The sequence below is a fragment of the Populus alba genome, chromosome 10, assembly GCF_005239225.2.
Source record: "Populus alba chromosome 10, ASM523922v2, whole genome shotgun sequence".
NCBI classification, from domain to species: Eukaryota; Viridiplantae; Streptophyta; class Magnoliopsida; order Malpighiales; family Salicaceae; genus Populus; species Populus alba.
This window is the reverse complement of record NC_133293.1, coordinates 5,453,067-5,470,918: the sequence shown is the minus strand read 5'-3', so window position 1 is coordinate 5,470,918 and position 17,852 is coordinate 5,453,067. Positions and strand designations below refer to the sequence as shown.

At 32.6% G+C, this 17,852-nt stretch overlaps 2 protein-coding genes across 2 annotated transcripts; both read left to right on the top strand.

The window, feature by feature from the left end:
* Positions 1-138: 138 nt before the first annotated feature.
* Positions 139-6,937, top strand: LOC118044611 (uncharacterized). Its single transcript, XM_035053000.2, has 4 exons — positions 139-908; positions 4,686-5,291; positions 5,389-5,680; positions 6,430-6,937. Exons 1-4 carry the CDS (start codon positions 249-251, stop codon positions 6,465-6,467), a joined length of 1,596 nt encoding a protein of 531 aa, XP_034908891.1. The 5' UTR covers positions 139-248; the 3' UTR covers positions 6,468-6,937.
* A 7,301-nt stretch (positions 6,938-14,238) lies between these two features.
* LOC118044605 (uncharacterized) lies at positions 14,239-16,880 on the top strand. Its single transcript, XM_035052987.2, has 2 exons — positions 14,239-15,078; positions 16,079-16,880. Exons 1-2 carry the CDS (start codon positions 14,573-14,575, stop codon positions 16,524-16,526), a joined length of 954 nt encoding a protein of 317 aa, XP_034908878.1. The 5' UTR covers positions 14,239-14,572; the 3' UTR covers positions 16,527-16,880.
* Positions 16,881-17,852: the final 972 nt, after the last annotated feature.

Here is a 17,852-nt window from a genome sequence, read left to right as displayed (position 1 = left end):
TACTATATTAATATTATATAATAATCAAAGAAATTACCTTTCTTAATTTCTCTTCACCTTCATCTCTGACCTGCTAGCTGCTGTGCCATCTCCAACACAGAGACAAACACCTTTCCTTGTATCTTCCTTCCATATTACTTGTTTATTAATCTGTTATCAAGGTTTCTGTAACAAGCAGCAGGACGAACTTGTCTCTGGCTAATTAAGAGGATAGGACTTAATTATTAGGACTGCAGTTTCGATTGTTGATGGAGTTTTTTACCAAAACAAAGGCAGTTAAGCTCCGGAGCCACCTTGAAAAGTACTTGATCGCAGACGACGACCTAGAAACTGCTCGCCAAACACGACACGGCTCATCACGCAAAGCAGCCATATGGTTCGTGGAGTTAGTCGATGAAAAAAGCCATGTTATTCGACTCAAAAGCAGCTATGGCAGATACCTCACAGCCTCTGACATGCCCTTTTTATTAGGCATGACAGGGAAGAAAGTGATCCAGACAGAGCTGTCTGAAAATAATTTTGACAACTGGAAGCTGGAATGGGAGCCTATAAGAGACGGGTTTCAGGTTAAACTTAAAAGCTGGTGTGGCAAGTTCTTGCGAGCTAACGGAGGGACACCGCCGTGGAGAAACTCGGTCACTCACGATGAGCCACACACTGGTTCGACGAGAAAATGGATTCTTTGGGATATTGAGGCGGCACAAGAGATTGGAAATGATTCCTTGAAGGATTACTTGTCGTCTATGTCGAGCTTTTCTACAGTGTCCGATGATGTTCTTGACGCTATTTCGGATGATTATAAGGGATCGGAAGCCGGGTCACCGATATCGGTTGTGTCGTCCGGGAGGACTCCGAGATTGACCCTATTAAAGTCAATGTCTCCAAGATTGTCTTTGTCCTCAACTAAGGTACGTTCTTCTTTCTTTAAACTCGGTAAATTAAATTTGGTGTTAATTATCTTATTTGGAATTTAATTACGCTCATCAGAGATAATTGATTAATTTGAAACTATTTTTCATTTTGTTTATTAATCGCTTCAATTTTTTTTTTTCAAGGCTATGCAGAAAATATCTTTTTTTATAAGTTTATTTTTCTTTGTTTAAACTATGCAAAAAAAAAAAAAAAAAAACCTAAAAATAGTTACCCAATTAGTCACTAACAGATAGTATAATGAAAATAATCGGATAATATAATGTACTTACAATACAAAAATACATTTAAAAAAAAAACTCTAAAAATCACCCTCCTTCTTCCGATCCGTTCTTGAACATTCCCATTTTAGTGAGTTTTTTGTTTGTGTTAGAAAAGCCATTTTAGTGAAAATAAATAAAATAATTTTGGAGACAAGAGATGCTCGCGAGTAAATAATTAATTTACGATGCTAATTAGTTCAAGAGATGATTTAAAGAAGGGATAAAAGGAGGCGGATTGGAATCACGAGTCAATAATTAATTTGCGATGCTTAATTCGAATAAATTTAATAGGAGGAGTAGCTTACTTAGTATTATTCTTTTGAAATTTTTATTTTATTTTTTTATACGAGAATTGATTTCTGTTATTATGTGGGTGAAAATACTTTTCAAGATACCTCATTTAAGAATCTGGATTTTATGTGTGCCCCGCCCTAGCTTGATTGAGACGAAAAGAAAAAAACTCGTTTTGGGTGTATGTCTTTGTCATCGTTGATGATGTGCAAACTCAATCTCTTGCCAGAACTTGCTATGAATTGAATATTAATGATAAAAAATATTAAAAAAAAAATAAGGATGGTAATATAATAACTGATAATACTTATGGGTACCGTATGTTTGGATGGGAGATAATTTATGTTTTTTTAATAAAAAAAATATATTTTCTTAGTTTTTAAAAATATTATTTGTGCTTAAAAAATATTATATATTTTTTTTGAAAAAATATCATATCTGTAAACGAAACACGCTATTAGAATGGAAGATGCTTTTTAATTTTGTAAAAAAATTTCCCACTTTCCTAGGGGTAATTTGAAAACATGTCAAGGAGCTTCTGTCACCTCTATTAAATGATTAGTATAAATCTTATAATAAAAAAATAATAATAATAATAAAAAGAATCATTGTAATTTACGTAAATAAAGATTCGAAGGGGAGAAAAAGAGGGAATGGTAGACAAGATTCTTGGTTGAACACAATCAAGAGTAGATTCAAGATAAGACGGGATCGCTTAATAGATTAAGTTTTTAAATTTGTATTTTTTTTTAAGATTATTAAAAATTTATATAATTATTAAATTTAAGTTTATAAATTAATGAAAATACCACGTTGATAAGAAAAATAAGAAGAAGAAGAAGATAAGACGCAACATCACCCTTTCACACTAGAAAAAGGTGGTCAGAAGAAACAGAAATAGAAACAGTAGTAGAAGAAAGAAAGGGGCACTACGCCACCACTGCTTGCCTGTTTTTTTTGTTTTAAAAAAATTTAAATTTTTTTAAATTTTAAAATTAATATATTTTTTGTATTTTTTAAATTATTTTAATTTTTTAATATAAAAAAATAATTTTTAAAAAATAAAAAAATATCATTAATATATATTTTAACATAAAAAATTATTTAAAAACATTCACACAAACCCACTAAAAAGCAAGTTTTTATTAATTTGGTCAACTTTGCACTCCTTGATTTCTTTCGTGGCGCTTCCTTAGCGACACTGATTTGGTTGGTATACGTCTTTGTCACCAATCGGAAAATGATAGCCAATTGCAGTGCGCACGTACTTCTTCTTTATCTGAATATTCATGTTAATAAAAAAAAATTAATTAATTAATCAATCCCACGGTCATACCTCAATTGCCCTAGACCACCCAAAGAAAAAAAAAATAAAAAATAAAAAAGTAGAGATTATTGTTTTATCTGAAACTCTATCCAGACTCTAAAATCCCTTCCCAGCCATTCTTCTCTTCGTCTTTATTGTTTAAAACAAACTCACACCGAACCAGATATTATTTTACTTTCTCGTTTTCTTATAAAATCACTCCTACTCTCTTAAAATCATCATCTTCGATGTGATTTCATTAAATTAATAAGAGTGAATGTGAAATTAACGGGTGAGTGAAGATAGAGGAGATAGCATATTAAGGTTCAATATTATTAAAAAAAAAAATGTGAAACAAAAACAGAGAGAGCCTGCGAGGTGAGTTAGGATCTTTCTTCCGAACTTGGTTCTTAAATTATTTTTTTATTTGGAATTATATAAAAATAATATATTTTTATTTTAAAAATTATTTTTTATATCAACACATTAAAATAAATAAAAATATAAAAATATTAATTTAATATATATATTTCAAAAACAAATAATCTCTTAAAATCATGTAAAAATTTATGGATATGGTTGACGGTGGAGGCCTTATAAGAACAACAATGATTCAACTAGATTGTTTTGGGATAAAAAAGATTACAATAATTAATATCTAAAAATATTTTTGTTTTATTTATCTAGATGGTTTTGATATTGAAAAACTTTAACAAGGAATATAATTAATATCTGAGAGGAGAAAGAGGCTGTTTTATGAAATTTTTTTGTCTTGCTTTAATTTTTTTATATATATCTAGATGGTTTTGATATTGATGTACGTTAAAAATAAAAAAAAAATTATTAAAACAGATTAATATATTTTTAAAAAATCATTATTAAAACAGATAGAGAAGTAGGACGTGAAAAGTCACAATTCATGTGACGTTAAAGTCAAAATTATTTTTAAGTTTAATGCATTAAAATGATTTAAAATATATAAATAAAAATTAAATTTATTAAAAATGCAAGTTGGCTATCCAAAAATAAAGCATACGGTCAAACAAGTCGACTACTCCGGATTCCCAATACACTCTGGTAATAAAATAATTTTCTCTCTCTCCAAGTTGATAAGACCGAGTTAAAAGAAAAAAATAGATATATTAAATTTTTGTTTTAATAAAAACAAACATGATTCTTTATTCTATCATTTAGATTAAGTTAAAATTGTCACGGCATTTTACATGTGTATTTTTTTTTTTACAAAAAAATCAACTGTGAATATGTAACTTATCTAAATTAGATCCAAAGATACTGATTAAGATTTTTTTTATTTTATTAATTAGGTTTAAGTTTCAAGTATTTATTTAAATAATTTTAAACTTCAAAACAAATAAAATTATTTTTATAGGAACTGATAATATTTAGCATTGCAGTTTAACTATATTTTTAATATTTTAAAAATTATTTTAGCTTAAAACTAATTTTTTTGTGTAATTTTTAGGTTATTTTATTATATTAATATTAAAAATAATTTTTTAAAAAAGTATTATTTTAATTAATTTTAAAATAATAAAAAAACATTTTAAAAAACTAATTATACCCTTCCAATCGATCACCGAACCTGAACTTATGTCCGAAAATCGGCCAGAAATCATGACTGACACGAAAAGGCCACGTAATTGCCGTGTCCGAATTACCGTAGCTGCCTGAAGCTGACCGTTTACTCTTAATTTAAAAACTATCTCAACACCCATCCCTTTCCGGTTTCCACTTGCGAGCAGAACAGATCGAAGAAAAACCCAAGAAACCAAAACAAAGATCGAGCACAGCACCACTTCTCTCTTATCCTTAACTTCACCTACGACTCTTCGTTAATATCTAGTCTTTTTCTTCTTTTGAACAATTTTTCACAGACCAACTCCGCCAAGTTCCGGTCAGGGATGGATTTCTTCAACAAAGCAAAAGCCGTCCGTCTCCGCAGCCACCATGAAAAGTACCTTCTCGCCGAAGATGATGAGGAGTCCGTGATCCAAGACCGAGACGGATCCTCCAAGACCGCAAGATGGATTGTCGAACTTGTACCTGGATCTGACTTCATCATCCGCCTCAAGTCCTGCTACGGTAAATATCTCACTGCTTCTAATCAGCCTTTTCTTTTGGGCATGACGGGTCGCAAGGTCCTTCAGACTCTTCCCAGACGCCTTGACTCGTCCGTCGAGTGGGAGCCCGTTAGAGAAGGGGGTCAGATGAAGCTCAAGACCCGATATGGGAACTTCCTGAGAGCTAATGGGGGGTTGCCACCTTGGAGAAACTCGGTTACTCATGACATCCCTCATAGGACTTCTACACAAGATTGGGTCCTTTGGGATGTTGATGTTCTGGAGATTCAAGTACATCAGTCTCCTACTGGTCATGCGCCTGATCTGAACAAAATCATGTCTCATGCCGATTCTCTGGATTTCGAGTCCACCTCTCCAACTTCTCTCTCTATCAAATCAGGAAATTTTTCAAGACAGGAGGTAATTCTGATCTCGATTTGCTGATTTGATTGAATAGTTCTTTTTTTCTTTTTGATTTTTTCTCTGCTTGGTGGTAATTTGTTTTTGAAATGGACAGTCGAGTGATTCTCATGTGACTTCGCCGAGGAAATCAGAAGGGAGGACGATATACTACCATGTGGCTGATGAGAGTGGTGAGGTTGATGATGATGCAACGGTGGGTTACTCATTGAATTTTAAGGGAAATGGGGTTGATGAGTTGACTCAAAAATTGAAGGAAGACACGGGCCTTGAGGATATTATTGTGTGTACTCGTAGTCCCTTGAATGCAAAGCTTTATCCACTTCGATTGCAGCTTCCTCCAAACAATGCAGATATGCATGTTATTCTTGTTCAGTCATCGTCCAACGGTGAGCTCATGATGCATTAAGTTTTGTTTTTTTTTGCTGTGGTCTGGTGATTCTAATGCAATGCGCAGTTGTTGAACTAGTTTTTTTTTACTCGTTAATGTTGTTCTGATTTTCACAATTCAGTTCTATGTGGTTAATATTAGCATTGGAACCTCAGCTCATAAAAGATTAATGAGGTTCTCGCCTATGATAAATGATATTTAGTGTAGGTGTATTTGCTGCTAGATTTGCCTTGCATTGCATGATACGTGCTTTGTTTGGTTGTCATCAAAGACAACTCAGTGCATTTTCTTTCCAAAGTGATGGGGTTGAAATGCTTGTATACTCGTATAGCATTGAATGATAATAAACATGGCTCCAGAAAAAGTTGTGAGTTAGAGCATGTTGGATGGACTTGGGATAGACCTTTTTATTGTTCTACATCAGAATGGAGGCTCAATGGCTGTAAAGTACAGTGAATTGGCTGGATTGTCATTTGGCTATCTCTAAAAGGAACATTGAAAAGCTATAACAATATAGGTTTGGGTGTATTTTTGAACAAGGTAGGAATTGGGAAGAAATGATTGTCACTCTTTTATAAACCAAAATCTAATCTCTGATCTTTTTTGTCCACAACTACTTTAACCCTAGTTAACAATGGTGTTGTAAATCCTGTTCTTGATTTTCAATTCCCACTCGCATTTCTGATAGCCTTGCTCATTTGTTTGTCTCTGAACTTCTCCTTGACTTGTTTTCTTTTGGTGAATCAGCGGCCAGGGATTTTGCAAAACAAGGAGTTCCTTTATGATATACAATGGACAGGGTACCGCAGTTTTGTTATATATCCGCCCAACTTCACCATTACATGAACTATATACATTCTATTTCGGCCTCTGAACTATGCTAGTTTGAAAGCACCTGGTGATTCAATGGTAACAGGATGCCTGCTCACCAGCAAAAGGAAGAAGCCCCGAGCAAAAATGATTTTGCTATTGTCAGGGCAGAGGGTCAGTATGATGCCGGTTGCTCCATGCCCAGATAAACAATGCTCCAAAATTTTTGTCTGCTTGGAATATCACTATAGCATGATTCCTTTATAGCTTCATTGAACGATTTTGTTGTAAATCTCCGTATCTGTTTTCTCGTTTAAGATTTATGTTTTTTAGACTGGTGTCTGTTGGTGCCGGTGTTTTAGGCTTCCGAAGTGGTCATGTAGGGTTTCCCTTTTGTGAAAAGAAGTGCTGTGCTTCTAATAAATATTTTATTTATTTTTAACAATCATTGAATGTTTAATAAATAAATATAAAATGAAGGTAAAGTTCTTGAAAAAAAATAATTTACAAAGAAAAATAAATAAGTTTACAAATATTATATTTATTAATAAAATAAGTTTCAGGTCCTGGCCGCCATGAGGTTGTTAAGATTTATAAAAAAAAAAAAATCAATTTGATCCCTATTTTCTTCAAAAAAGCAACTCGATCCATTTCCAACGACCTGGTTCATGGTAGTTGCTAATGGGGACCAATTGACATTTTGTTTAGGGTTCCACTCTCTCGACATGCCTTTGGAGTTCGAACTTTCCATGCTTTACATTGCGGGGCATTGCCTGATTTGGAAGAAAAGCAAAGAGGACAAACTACAAATGAAAGGCACTTTGTTACCATCCACGTGTGTTGTTGTCGTGTGGGCCGACATTATTCACGCTATAAAACACAAGTTAGAACTAACGGTCAAAACCACCTAGCCGTGCAGGGAGAGGGGTGGCACTTGGCAGGTGCTTATGCCTCAAAACGACACAAACCGTTGCGTTTCATGAATCCTTGATTATTCATCGCATTATATTATTTTAATTATTTGCTAAAGTCTTTGTCAAGATAACTTTTTGACATGTGCCAACGGAACCGGGGTGGCGGATCTGGAAGCGGAGACGAACCTAATTTTGTGGACGCGTGCCCGTTTGTCAAATAAAAGAAATAAAGTGTATCAGTGTCAAGATGAGACAATTTTAGTTATAAACCTTTTGGTATCTTATCGGGCTCAGCAAAAAGTTTAATTACTTCTATATCCCAAACATTTTAGTGAAATTAGACTTTAGCCCCCAAACTTCTGAGACGTGTATATAACCATATGGACATGGACTAATATAAGCTTATTTTATTGTAAGATTAGTAAAAGTATAATCAAGTAATATTATCAATCATGATCCAAGGGTGTCACACTAACCACTCAAAAATGGAAGCGGCTCACTTGTCTTTAATAATAAATGTGACCCACTCGAGTCATCATTGATAACCCTTCTTAGTATAATCTTTTTTTATGTTGTTGGATTTATTTTATTGATATCTTTCTAATAGATCAATGATATCATAATCAGAATTTAGATATATCTCTAAGGTTTTTTTTTTCTTTATTTCTTTTTCTCTCTCATGTCTTCTTTCTTTCAGCAATTTAATACTTTTTATTAGATGTTGCTATAATAAATAGCGATAAACTATAAAAATTGTGTTTTTTAATTGCGACATGTATAAACTATATTATTTCACCTATATTATTTTCAATCATGTTTTTTTATCCAATATTTAAAAAATATGTGCTAAAAACAAAAGGTAATTCAATTTGTTACCATTTTTTGAAAGTACACTGGCCTATTGAGTGTGGTTGTTGTTGCTTTTTAAAGTGTTTTTCACTCAGAAATTTATTAAAATAATATTTTTTTTTATTTTTTAAAAATTATTTTTGATATTAACGTATCAAAAAAATTTAAAAATATCAAAAAACATATTAATTTGAAGTAAAGAAAAAAAAAATTAAAAATTATTTTTTAAAAAAAAATATTTTTAAAATACAAAAACAAAAAACAAGTCAGCAAACATTTAAAGAAATCAGAAGCATTAAAAGCATGTTTTTGCTTTTCTTTTTTTTTTTTATCAATTTTGAAAATACAGGTTAGACTGTATTCCTAAACAAATTTCTAGCCAAACTCCATCATATATCGGGTTAAAATCTATTTTTTAATGCAGAGAAATATAAGGGCATTCAAAATGCATTTTTTATTATGAGAAAAAAAAATTTTTTTTTTAGAAGGAAATAGATAAATATGGATCGAGAAATTTTTAATTTAATTATATGCCAATGCCTTTTCTTAAGAAAACTAATAATCTAAATTCTATAAAAATAAAATAATTTTTCTAGTATAACTCCTTCTTTTTTTTCTTCCTATTAACTGTTTTTTATTGACCCAAAAACATAGTTTTCTTGAGCACTGTGTTTTGTTCAGTAAAAATTGAAGGTGGTTAGAATAAATATACAAAAGACTCTAGATGATTCAAAATAAGAATAAAAAATTCATTTCTTTTATCACAACATTTTCATCCTATTAATGTGCCTACTTTTTTTTTTTCAATTTGTTTATCATAATGTTTATTATTTGAAGCAAACAATTATCAAAATCATAAAAGTACATTAAAAAAATAATATTATTTGATGATCATGCTTCAGACATATTGGAAAATATAAAAAAAAGAAATTATATTTTTTTGAATTATTTTTTATATGATCATGTCATAATAAAAAAAATAATTGCATAGAAAACCCAGTAAATAAAATTTTAGGAGAAAAAAAATAGACAAATCACAAAGAATTGCGCTAAAATAGCCGGTAACTTTGTAAGAAAAAAAGAGTTATAATCTCATTTAAAATCTAAATATATATTGAATAATATTTAATAAAAATATATTCTTAATATATTTTTAAGTTTTTTTGTTTTAATGAAATAAAATAAAAATTAAAAACAAGCTAAAAAAAGGCCACAATGCTGCCCTTGTGAGGCCCATCACGCCTAGCTCATAAAACTAAAAGGCGAGGCTTGCATGTTTGTCCCTCGTTTGTTTTTAGCTAAAAAGATGATTGACATGTCATTCGATTTTTTTATTTTAATATATAAACAAACGATGCATCGTCTAGTTGCAGACTATAAAAGAAGTAACTGAAAAACTAAGCCTGAGTTTCTTAGTTCTAACGGGTAAAAAATAAGACACCCATAAATTGTCTAAATAATTTATCATGTAAATATAGTAGTTCAAAATATAAATGAAAATGCAGTGTACATGAAATTTTTAGTTTAGGGGCAACTTTAAGTCTATACCTTTTTAGTAGTTACAAAAAAAAAAAAACTATTAATGCTTACGTATTATTCTTGCGTTACCATTAGTTTAAAAGGTTAATAAAGTGGTTAAAAAAAAAAATTTCCTAGATGTTATGAATTCAAATCTTGATATTAGCATTTCGAAGAATTAAATTTATCAAAATATATTAGACTGATATCGCAATACCGAAAATACGATTATTTTTTATAGAAGTCCGAATATATCATAGGAGAGGTGGTTTAAAATAATTTTGATAAATGTACCATGTAAATAATATATTTATTATCCAATTTATCATAACCTAATTCTCGGTTATTCCTCAAAATTTATTTTTTTCAAAATAAAAATAAAATAAATGCTGGCAACATGAAGAAAACAGGTTGAGAAATTAAGAGAAATGTTAAGGCACCCCATTACGCCGAAAATGCAGAAAAATACAAATTCAATGTCAAATTGAATGATTATTGGATGAATTTGCATAAAAATTAAATTCGATGACATAATTAAATTTTTAATAGGCCAATTTGATTTAATCATAAGTCAAATTGAAATTTAATTATGTTTAAGAATTAATTTGGATCCAATTGAAGGATTTAATTAAGTGCAATGACTTAATTGAATGGGTCAAATTAATTTTATTTGGGGCTTAATTGGTGAAAAGTTAAGTTTGAGAGCCTAATATGGACTTAATTGAGAAGATTGAAATTTTTAGAGACTAAATTTAATTTTTACCAAGTTAATTGATTGAAATCAGGGGTAAAATTGCAAGAAAATTGAAGTTTTATGGTCAATTAGGGGTTAAATTGAACAGTCAAGGGCTAATTTGCAAAAGGCATCAAACTATAGGGGCTCAATTAATAAAAACCGAGGGTGAAATTGAAGAAATTAAAAATTTAATGGTTAATTAGAGGTTTAATTGAACAAATCCGGGACCAAGAACCATATCGCAATAGGCGCATAACTTGGGGGTTCCAATTAAAGTTCATTAGGGGTTTAATTAAATTAAATCAAAAGTTTATGGTCAATCAGGGGTTCTATTAAAACAAATTGAAAGCTAGAGGACTACATTAAACTTTGGCAAAATCCCTAATTCAAAACTAAAACGATGTTGTTTTGAGTATATAATAAAAAAAAGACCAGACAACGCGTTGTCTCGTCACTATTCATTGTCTTCTTCTTTTACCCGGATAAAGCTGCTCATGTCACCTACTTTGTAAGTGCATTTAGTGCATCTAACATCCATCAAAGCTAACAAATCTTGCACGAAAATGATCCTATATAATTTCTCTACGACCTCATATGACCCATTCAGGCTGAATGACAACCCATCGGCATCGGCGCTGGCATTGACCTAAAAAGGCCAACTCAGTCAACCTTTTTCTGTAGATTTGACAAATCAGGATTCCTATTTTAAGCCAATGGTTGGGAGCCTTTCCAACTGAATCAAGGGCTGCAAATTCCCTCAGTGTAGATAAGATTTTCCTTTTCCCCTGCCTATAAATAGAGGTGAATTTCATGGCATGAGTTAGGAGAAATTGGGTCTAAAGTTGATAAAAAAAAACAAGCCTCTCGGCCCCGTTTCTACAGTTTTTTCTCTCCCTCCCTCTCCCTGTTGTTCTAGCCACCAACCAAAGCCGCCATCAACTCCACCACAAAAAGCCAACACACTACCAACCGATCATCGAGAGCCACCGTGAACCTCTCTTCTCTGCAAACCAGATTCTTCTTTCTCCCATAGCGACTTTGACGGCCAAAACTCTCCACCAATCAGCCTCTCGTCTTCCATGACTAGACCACCTCCAACCTCACTCCAGGCCAGTGACAATAGCTTCTCCTCCTCCTTGCTTCACCTCTTTTTTTGTTGAGGCCACTGCATGCAGAATTCATTTTGTGCATGCAGCGTCAGAATAATTCACTTTGTCTTTGGGCCAGGTCAATTCTGGCCTAGCCTAAATGGCTGGGCTGGATCCGGCCCAACCCCCATTTAAATAAAAAAAGAAAAAAAATCCAAAAAAATTTAAAAATCATTTTAAAAAATTGTGATTTTCTCAAATGTTTTTCTATCTATTTTGCATAATATCGAGTTATATATTTACACTGTGAAATACAAATCTAGTATTACAATACTCAGTTATTTCTGAAATATTTCAAAACAAATTTGAAAATATTTCCAAAAAATCTCAAAATATTTTAAATTAATTTCTCATTTCTAAAACAAAAAAAAAAATATTTTGTTTTCATGCATACAGCCAAATCCTAAAATTTTTCCAAGCATATCTTCATAAAAACATAAATTGCATCTTTTTCACGTTTTAAAATGCAAAATGGATATTATAACCAATTTATGATTATCCATTAGGATTTGACAAAACTATCAAAAACCTTTTTCCAACTTTTTTTTTTCTAGGGTCCGAATGTAGATTTTAATATCTGTGGGGTGTAAAATTACAAGATAAAGTACACCCTCAGGTATTAAAAATACAAGGTGTAAAAATACGATGCTAAAATTCAGACTTTAAAATGGTTAGGATTTAACTCAATAGGGTATAAACTTTCTCATAAAAAGAGATATACTTTAAACCCTAGAAATGACCAACGAAGATAAACCCGATCCAGAAAAACAATCAAACAACAATGCAGCTTACCTTAGGTAAGGTGCACTGGGGGTAATGCGTCTTCCCCTTACACAACCGGTCCCTTACCCAGACTCTCATGAACCATAAATTCCTAGTGACCATAATACTAGATGGCGACTCCTAAACATTAATCATAATTTTATGATTAAATCTAAAAAACCTTCCCAACACACAACACCTCACTAGGAGGCACGACAAAAGCTTTCGTCGTCGCTAGACATCACCGCAGTGCGACCTCGTGACACAATTAAAAGTAAGCATTAAAAAAAATTAGTCTTAAGCCAACTTCTGTATTCACCAAATTTGATAAGTCGACAAGGTACTATAAATGAAAAAGAAAGAGACAAAATGTACATGCCCATTATGATCATGCTTGGTAAGACGGGTCATCATTTGTTTGTTAATAATTTAATTTATTTTTCTTTAAAATTATTTTTAATTGTTTTTAGATAGTTTTGAAGTGTTAATATTAAAAATCAATTTTAAAAAATAAAAAAAATATTATTTTAATATATCTTTGCCTGTCGTGAGTCAACAACACTTTAACTATTAGAAGTATGACACGACCACAAGTTATATTTTCTTTTCCCATCTTTTTTTATACTTGTATATCAAACCTTTTTGATAAGTTGACAGATCTCTCACTAAAATAGCATAATTTTAAAACTAGATTTGAAGTATAGTCCGAGTTATAGTTTACAAGAGTCAATCTAGGTGAATATTTAAAGAGCATAGTTTTAAAACTAGATTTGAAGCATGGTCCAGGTTATAGTTTAGAAGAGTCAATCCAGATGAATCTTTAAAGAATTGTTTTAAAGGAGGAACCAAACAATTTTTTTAAAGAAAAGTCAATGAAATAATAGCTAGGTTTTGATTATTCCATACCCGAGTGAATGAAGTTCTTTTTATCTTTACTATTATTTGTGTTTTTTTTTTTAAAGCTTCGAGTAATTGAGGGTTTTAGATAGATAATATTAGAGAATAATATAAATTATGTATTGAAACCTTATCTAACAGCTTAAAGCTTTTGGGTTGAATTGATTCTTTGATATAATATCGAAGTCTTGATAACTAAGCGCTCACGAGTTTGAAATTCATTATTTTTGTTTATTTAATAAAAATTAAGTATAAAAATAATTTGAATTTGTGTAAATTTAAAGCTCAAAATTTTTTTTATTTAAAATGATATATTAAAAAATAATATAAATCATCTTAAAATCTTATTTAATTATTTAAACTTTAAATTAATTGATTATTTCACACCATAAAATCCCACAGGAGGGGATGTCCGCTGGATACCCTTTCTACGTGGCTTCAATTATCATCTTAATTCTTAAGCGGATGCGATCCATCTCACCCACACCATCTTTGAGTAATAGATACCAGACATTGATCGATTGATTATTGCTACGAGGTCGTTTTTATTGGGAAAAGAAGCCGTCATTCATTCAGCACCGAGGAGAGAGAGAATATATATATATATATATATATATATATATATATATATATATATATATATATAGAGAGAGAGAGAGAGAGAGAGAGAGAGAGAGGTTTGGATGTCCTTGCACGTATTCTGTCGGCACAGTGTTTTCTACGCCTCAAAGCTGTCACACAAACTACTCAATGTCTAATCACTGATATTTCTGTAAGATAATCGATCGGTCCTTTTAGTTTCAAGGTTCTTATTTGCTCTTTTATTCGATGACAAGATGCGAAGAATAACTTAATAATCTCTCTGTATTTTTTAGTCATTTTGTTTTTTTTTTTATATTATTTTAATATATTGATGTGAAAAATAATCTTTAAAAAATAAAAAATATTATTTTAATATATTTTTAAATAAAAAATATTTTAAATAGAGTGTATTAAAGGGACTAGCTTCTTATTTTCAAGAAAAGAGGATTAAATCCAAGAAGTATAATAAAAACAGGTACTAGATTATATTTTACTCCTTAAAAAATATCCCACGGTACGCGTTCACAACAATCTAATCTATCCTTCCTTGCCCGCCCTGCCGACTCGCCGGTTTTCTTGCGCAAGAAAGGAAAGGGAAGAAAACACCCTTTGTGCTCTACTCGCCCCCCCTCTTTGCATTTGCTGTCAATCCAAAGAAAAATCAAGAAGAAGAAATGGGTGTCGATTACTATAACATACTGAAACTGAACCGGAACGCGACTGAAGAGGACATGAAAAAGGCATACAAGAGACTGGCAATGAAATGGCATCCAGACAAGAACCCTGTAAACAAGAAAGAAGCAGAAGCCAAGTTCAAGCTTATCTCCGAAGCCTACGATGTCTTATCAGACCCTAACAAGCGTCAGATCTATGATCTCTACGGTGAAGAAGGGCTCAAGTCTTTTGATCAAATCCCACCTCCAACTACCAATGTGGGCGCTTCTTTCAGGTTCAATCCTCGTGATGCGGAGGATATTTTCGCTGAATTCTTTGGAGGAGGTGGCGGATCCGGTGGTGTTGGAAAGGGGTATTTTCGGAATAATAATGGTAATAATTACGGGGCTGAGCTTAACAGGAAAGCGGCGCCTGTTGAAAGCAAGTTGCTTTGCACATTGGAAGAGCTTTATAAAGGAACTCGAAGAAAGATGAGGATTTCTCGTTCTGTTCCTGATGATTTCGGGTTAGTTACTCTTCCTTTTCCTTTTTTTTATAGTGTTATTGCACTTTCTAGATTTATTTATCTCTTGGTAGTCTAGGTTTTTTCTTCTTCTAATATTTTATAGAAAATTAAAAAAAAATGATATTGGGAATGGCGCAAAACGACCCAATTAGTGTTAGGATTGAGGCGTGATGTTGTTTTTATATTTTTTGAGAAAAAAAATTTATTTTTTTGGGAAAACATGATTTTTTTTTTTTTAATGTCAAATATATAGATTGTAGTTGGCACATTATGGTTACTGACTGATTTGGAACGTCATGTTTTTTTTTTCTCTACTTATTTTCACATTCTTTGATTACTGATAAGTTTAGCAATGAGGATATACTGAGGATGAGAGAATTTTCAAAGTCATTATATTTACAAATGGAGAATGGATGCATAGTTGTGGGGAAAGCAGAGACCAACTAATTCTGGGGAGATAAATGGCCCAAGAAACTAACATAGTATGAATCTCTGAAGTGAGCTAGCACAATCTCCATTCATCAATTAGTCCAAGTCATTAGTTATATATGGTGCCAACATAGTATAACTGCAATGTCCTGTTGATAACACAGGCTTAGTGCTTTTTAAAATTGAAAGCTTGAATTGGACGGGGTTTTATGTTAATATCAGAGATAACTGTTCTTTACAGCTTTGAGCAAGTCATTCAAGGTTGATATACAAAAAGTTTAACATTCAATTGGCTTATTTTGAATAACGTTGCTGCCATAGATAGCTTTAGGCACTTTGAAATGAGTTGGAATGCACTGTAAAAGTTAATATCTTGTCCTCTAGACCCGTCCTAGTTGCAGAGATGAGAAATGCGAGCATTAAGAATTTTATGGCACTGACTTCTACCCCACCAGCTTGTTTGTTTACTTGTTTTTTTTATCCCTTTCGGCTATCATTTGCTGCTACTTTTTTTTTTTGGTCGGCATCATTCTTCTTCCGGTTGTTTGATGCATTAGTAACTTTCTTGCAGCAAGCCGAAAACCGTGGAGGAAATCTTGAAGATAGACATCAAGCCTGGCTGGAAGAAGGGCACAAAAATCACTTTTCCTGAGAAAGGCAATCAAGAACCTGGAATCACTCCAGCTGATCTAATTTTCGTGGTGGATGAGAAGCCCCATTCTGTTTTCAAGAGGGATGGAAATGATCTGGTGGTCAACCAGAAGATCTCGTTATTGGAAGCTCTCACAGGGAAAACCATCGAATTGACAACCTTGGATGGAAGATATCTCCCAGTCCCTGTAACAGATATTGTCAAACCAGGTCAGGAGTTGCTAGTCTCAAATGAAGGAATGCCCATCTCAAAAGAGCCCGCCAAGAGAGGAAACCTTAGAATCAAGTTTGACGTCACATTTCCAGCAAGACTTACCGCGGAACAGAAATCTGACCTCAAGAAGGCCCTAGGTGCACCTGATAATTAATTCAGAGCTCAAGGCTTGGGTTGTCAATTATCCATTTAACACTGATCCATCAATTTAAGTTAATTCCATTAACACTGATCATCAATTTATGTTAATTGAATGTAAATACGCAATGATTTCCACTGTCCTAGTGTAAGATTGTGCATAGTAGGAAAGAAAGCTTGAAGGCGTTTTGTGAATTTGCACGTTATTGGTACGGATGAACCTGTAATCGTTAACTATTGGCCAAGCTTCCACGAGATGACTGTGGCCTTCTGATCTAAATTTGTGTACTATTGATCTAATTTCAGTTGTTATCATTCATGGCTTCGAAGTTGAATGTGAAAAAGGATGCATCAATGGCTTTCAAGTTGATGTTTAAATGTTTTTCTATCCAATTCATGTAATGAATCCTGTTCATGTCCTAGCAGTGCAGGAACATGTGTGGTTGAACTGAAGACCGCTTGATTTTGCTTGAGTTGGACACAGGTGTTAGATTTCTAGTCATTTTACTTGACAGTGTCGTGCATGATATTCTTTCTAGTTTAGGAACCTGCGAAGGTATTTCAATTTCAAGTTTTATGGAGTCCTCGTAAATGGTCGAAGCTATCGATTTTGTAAAGTAACCTCTGTTTTCCACATCATGCTCGATGCTTTGTCCCTCTCCTAACCAATTCCTTCCGAGGAGCAAATGCAATTCTTGTAAAAGTGGATGGAGAGACAAATGAGTTCTGTTGGCAAAACAAAATGAACCTGGGAAAGCAATGCAATGCAATATATTAAATAAATAAAAAAGGATCCTTGTTTTTGCCTCAGCAAATTGCTTTCGAGGCCTTATTTAATTCTTCACTCACTACTGAAATACACACACTCGAGCAAGGCTTCGCCATGGACATGGCATTGGTTGCTAAGAGGAATGGTGATCATATCCTGTGTCTCTCAATCTTGCTCTCAAGTTCTTGACCCCACCTACCTTCCCCTTTCTTCACGAGTGAAACTGCTGAGCCACAAGCTTTCTGATGTGTGATCAAATTATGTAGCTGCAGAAGGAAAAGAGCATTCTCACGTCCAATTCAATCCCGATGAACACAAAGTCCCCTTCATGGGCATGGACTTAGCCGTGAATTCAACCACCAGCTCTACCACCAGAAGATGAAACCGTAACAAAATAATACGGTGATGTTAATCAGATAGAATACTAGTTAACGGCGAGCATTATTGGAATTGGGACCGCCCACGCCACCAGCTATAAATAAGGTATCGAATGTATTTGTTTTTTAAAAGTATTTTTAAAAAATTTTTAATTTTTTTTATTTTAAATTAATATTTTTAAATTATTTTGATGCA